This window comes from Brassica oleracea, chromosome C4, assembly GCF_000695525.1.
Source record: "Brassica oleracea var. oleracea cultivar TO1000 chromosome C4, BOL, whole genome shotgun sequence".
Classification (NCBI taxonomy): domain Eukaryota; kingdom Viridiplantae; phylum Streptophyta; class Magnoliopsida; order Brassicales; family Brassicaceae; genus Brassica; species Brassica oleracea.
This window is the reverse complement of record NC_027751.1, coordinates 24,168,346-24,173,232: the sequence shown is the minus strand read 5'-3', so window position 1 is coordinate 24,173,232 and position 4,887 is coordinate 24,168,346. Positions and strand designations below refer to the sequence as shown.

Below are 4,887 nucleotides of genomic sequence, written 5' to 3'. Positions count from 1 at the left end.
GCAAAATGAATAGGACCTGATGTATATAAGACAAAAAACATGCAGTTACGTACATCTAATAAAACCATCCATACATACAAGCTGTCTGTGAGCACAATCTGATTACCCATTCCACACGCTCCCCATACCATAACAATAATGAACATAATACTCTCAACTAGACAGTCATAAGACCACATCGTATTATCATGGCCGAAAACCATTCCCCATAATCTGAAAACTAGTTCAACAAAACTTGGAATATCTTTAATAACCACATGAACAAAAATAATACCACAACTATATGAACTATAAATACCGCAATATAGCCAGCCCCACTCCCAATCATAACACTCCAAAGAGCTGCAACCATAGCATATATCACAACTACATTCCAAAGAGCCCCAGTCCCAACCACAGCATATACCACAAGAGCCGCATAGACCACTCCACCTATTACACTTCGTACACCTCTTGTCATAAATCATGACTGCTCCATAAAATATACTTGTTGGACTAAAGTCCTCACACCCACACACCACAAGAGGAACCAGAGACATACCAGTAAACTCCAAAAACCTAGCCCGAACAAAAGACCAAGTTCTTTTCCTAAACATATACAAGAAGCATCTAATATTCCTACCATCCACTATACATTCCTCAATCCACTTAAAGCCTAGAGTCAAGGAGAACCTATATCCTCGCGATTCCAACAAAACACCACCGACATGACCATCCATTGTCAATACAATCAAACCACTAAAATCAACACAATAAACACTAGAACCAACTCTTTTATTCCATACCTCTGACATCCTCAGAGACAACATAAACCAAGGAAATAAAATAGGAGTAGATATAGACTTTATATCAAAAGCCATACACTTATTCTTAATAATATTAAATTAAAGGAACCAGAGCAAATTCAAATGATCAGTCCTGGACTGGTTTCGCCTTGACCAAAGCCTTCTTAGTAGGCAGCGGTCCCCTGTCCCCCGCCTTATGACCTTGCTTTGCCATAGCCTTCTTCCTTGGAGAGACCAAGCTCTGAACCAACCTCTTCTTCGCATTCCCTCCCATCGCAGCAGCCATGAGCTTTCCAGCCTTCTTCTTTGCAGCCTGATTGTCTTTCTCACCTGCCACCTCCATCATTTCATCAGTTGAGAAAGCCTCCTCAATCTCCATAGATTTCACCTCCGCTGAGACATCTTGAGCAAGCCCTGCCTCCTCCTCCCCATCCTCCATCATTTCCAACTCGAAGAGGCCATCTTCCTCATCTAGACCCGCCACCATCTCCCCGATCACCTCATCTTCCTTGCTCTCTATCTCCAATGTCTGCTTCCCACCATTCTCCACAGTTGAAAGCACCATCCCATTCTCTTCCTTCAGATCCTTATTTTCCACAGTGGCGGCAACTTCAGTTGCAGCCTGATCATCTCCTAACAGTTCCCGAGGACCTTCCTCTCCAATCTCATTGTCAAACAAAAGGGCCTTGCACGCCTTTGACCCTGAAGCCTCTCCACTTTCACCACTCTTGAAGGCCTCTAGCATCAGTTTCTGTTGCGGGTCCAGATGAGCTCCAAAATCCTGATTGCGCAGGCCATTAAGACCACCAGTGGCCATAGCATAGCTATCCCTTAGTTCTTGAGGTGGCAGATAACACGCATTCCTAATATATTTCGCCGTCGGTCTCCCTTGCTCCTTACTCCTCCTCCCTGGACCAAATTTACCACTGGTAACTTGTTTACCACCCTCATACACAACGCCTTTCCCTTTGACATCTTGCTTTCCAGAGACATGTTGGCTGTTCCTCCTAACATCCCCACTAGAGTTAGTCTCCAATGCTTTAGACTCCACTGCCCCTTTATAGCTCAAAGCTTTCCCTCCTTGATCCGGCTTTTCATCAGATGGGCCATCACCTTTCTCTTCCTTCACCCCATTTGAGATAGGGCACTTGGACTGATCATGTGTCAATCTTGAGCACATCCTACAGAAACCGTGGAGACGTTCATACCTCAGCGCGACCACTGTCTCCTCCCCACTGTGAAATTCCACCGTAATGGAAAACACTAATGGTTTAAAAGCATCCAAAGTTACACGCACCTTCCCTTCATTGATCTCAATGGCATCATCTCCCCGAACCACTCCCAAAGCTTCCCCAATGCTCTTGAAAGTTGGCTCCGCCCAAAAATGTAGTGGAACCCCAATAGCCCTCACCCCAAAAAGTGATCTTGGATGGATAATTATCCTCCACCACCGGTTCCCATCTCACAATGGAGAGCATCCAATTATCAAAATGGAAGGGCTCTCTTTTGAGTACCTCAACGATATCCTCCTCCTCCTGGAAATCAAATTGAAACCGACCAAGGCCCAAGTCAGCGCCCACCACCCTCTCTTCCACATTCCAGATGCGCGGAAGATGATACAGCAACGGCTTCATCTCCTGTTTGACCGGGTTCATGCATCTCCCAATCAGCGTCTTTGAGTACCCCCTAATGAGAGTGGAATTGTCAAACTTCGGAATGGAGATCTTCAAGCCTCCCGTTGGTGCCTGCTTCTTCTGTCCTCCGGACTTGACAAACCATTCTCCTTGCGACATGATTTCAGCCAAAGCAAAAGAAAACCAATAAGAAAATATAATAGTGAAACAAAAGCAGGGAATGTGATGGAGCAGAGACAGTAAAACCGTTCTACTTATACACCAAGAACTTTCCAAACTTTTCGCAATCACCAAAGATAATTAACAGAATTGAAAATCTTGAGAACCAATTGGCAAGTAAAAGCGTATAATCTGAGATATAATTGAAGAATCATTTTTTATACAAATTAGATCACAATGGAAACATAGAGTAATCAGGCAATTAGCACAACATCCATAAACGATCCCAATTAGCAATCGAAATTGATCCCCCACATCCACATAAGAACCATTATAATCATGTAATCCGAGAGAGTTTCCTAATTTACAATACCCATAACCCCACACCCAAACCAGCGTGAAGTATACCATATGTAAAAACATAATTGAGTAAACCTGATAAAGTTCCTTCAAACCCAGAATATGGCAAGAACAAAGAGATACCTTTACGAAGAAAATCCCCCAATCCATTCTCCCTACTGCTTTCAAATATAACGATCTTATCAACTTATCACATTCCCACGCCAGATTCCTTTCCTGGATCTCCCGATTTCCCCCAAATAACCCGATCTTCAAAAATCCCTCCAAATCCGCCCCCAAATAAAAAATACCATCGAGATCTAACGAGATCCCGCTTTCCGAATGAGAGAGCTTACTACGATCTTCGAAAATCAAAAGAAATATCTGAATCCCACGCAGATTCATCTTCAGATGGCAATCGCCTTTGCCATCGCCCTGTTTTTACGTTATATCTGTATATTAGTGATTAATCAAATCCAGTTTTCAATTGAAAATTTTAACTGGAAACTGCATTGTTAGACAAACGCATCGACAGTATATATATATGATTGTTGTTTAATACTGTTTTCTTATCTCCCTAACTTTGTTATTAAATAGAGAATTATCTTTTATTTACACTTTTAAATTTATATGAGTTAAAAATAGTCAGATATACTATCAACAAATGTATTTTACATCCCACTCAGAAATTATTTAGCATTTAATAATTATTATCTGCTTCCAAGAACAATATATATATATATATATATATATATATATATATATATATATGTATACAATTCATTGTTCTATTTTTCATCATATTGCATTTGTTTTCTTATGTTGTTTTCTTTGATATGATATGTACTTCCATTTTTCTAACGTAATTTTCTTTTACTACAAAACAATAAGTTACATATCAATTAACATAAAATAATATATTACATACATTGGTCTTTCAATACTAATATTTAGGCATGTGACTTATATCCGAAATCTGAATTCGATCCGAAATCCGATTCAGATCCGATCCGAAAATTAGGATATCCGGAGGGGCCGAATCCGGATCCGAATAGTAAAATACTGGATCCGTCAAAGTCAGATCTGGATCCGGATATCTTGATTTTTTAGTCCGGATATCCGGATCCGTAATTTTTATTAATAATTATTTTAAAAATAGTAGTGTCCAAATCAGTTTACATGACCAACCATTAACATAGTGTGACTTGTTCACATTAAAAAAAAAAATCACAAAAGTAATAAAATACAACCAAAAATAGCTCAGTTTGTTTCATTTTCGGAATATCTCAAATGTTTTTTTTTTTTGAGTAAAAATATAACAAACACAAAATTAGGAGTTTTTTTTGCTTAGCAGAAGAATTAGGAGTGTTTCACATGAACTAAAGCAAAATATATCTGAGAAAATAGACAAACAATGATCTTAAAATCGAATGAGTTTAAATCTGGATAACTATGGAATTGGTTGCATTGAATTGATAAACAAAGAGACAAGTATATATATTGGGATACTTTAATTATGGTTTAACTGGTTGATTAAAATAACTAGTGTGATTAGTTGGTCGCTTACTGACAAAACGACAGTCTCTGACATGCAAAACTGGAATAACTTTGTAGTTTTCCATTGATTTAGCAGACAAGTTTCAAGTTAAAGATGCTTAACTCCACTTTTAAATCTTGAAGCAAAATTCTTCAGTATTTGTTTACTGACCCCTTTTTTTATAAGAAAATTGATCTCGCAAAGCATGTTGCCACTAGAGTAACCGGACAGAAAATACAAATATACACAACAAATTATTCACAGGTATTGTAAATTAACTTATTGTTTTACATAATAAAAAGTGCACATAGTATATTAACATTTTACAAAATCTTTTAACAAAAAAAACATTTTACAAAATCACTCCAATATTTGTTTAAGCTAAATAATCATTGCAAATATTGACAGTTTTAGATTATTTTTTAAAGTGAGA

At 38.4% G+C, this 4,887-nt stretch overlaps 1 protein-coding gene across 1 annotated transcript; it reads right to left on the bottom strand.

Moving 5' to 3' along the window:
- Window positions 1–912: 912 nt before the first annotated feature.
- LOC106338450 lies at window positions 913–2,578 on the bottom strand. Its single transcript, XM_013777423.1, has 2 exons — window positions 2,300–2,578; window positions 913–2,145 (listed from the first exon to the last, which is right to left on the bottom strand). The coding sequence occupies exons 1-2, from the start codon at window positions 2,576–2,578 to the stop codon at window positions 913–915; spliced, it is 1,512 nt and encodes a 503-aa protein (XP_013632877.1).
- Window positions 2,579–4,887: the final 2,309 nt, after the last annotated feature.

Coding starts and splice junctions, on each gene's coding strand:
- LOC106338450 (XM_013777423.1), bottom strand. CDS start 2,578: ATGTCGCAAGGAGAATGGTTTGTCAAGTCCGGAGGACAGAAGAAGCAG. Junction 2,146..2,299: donor AGGAGGAGGATATCGTTGAG/GTACTCAAAAGA, acceptor CCAACTTTCAAG/AGCATTGGGGAAGCTTTGGG.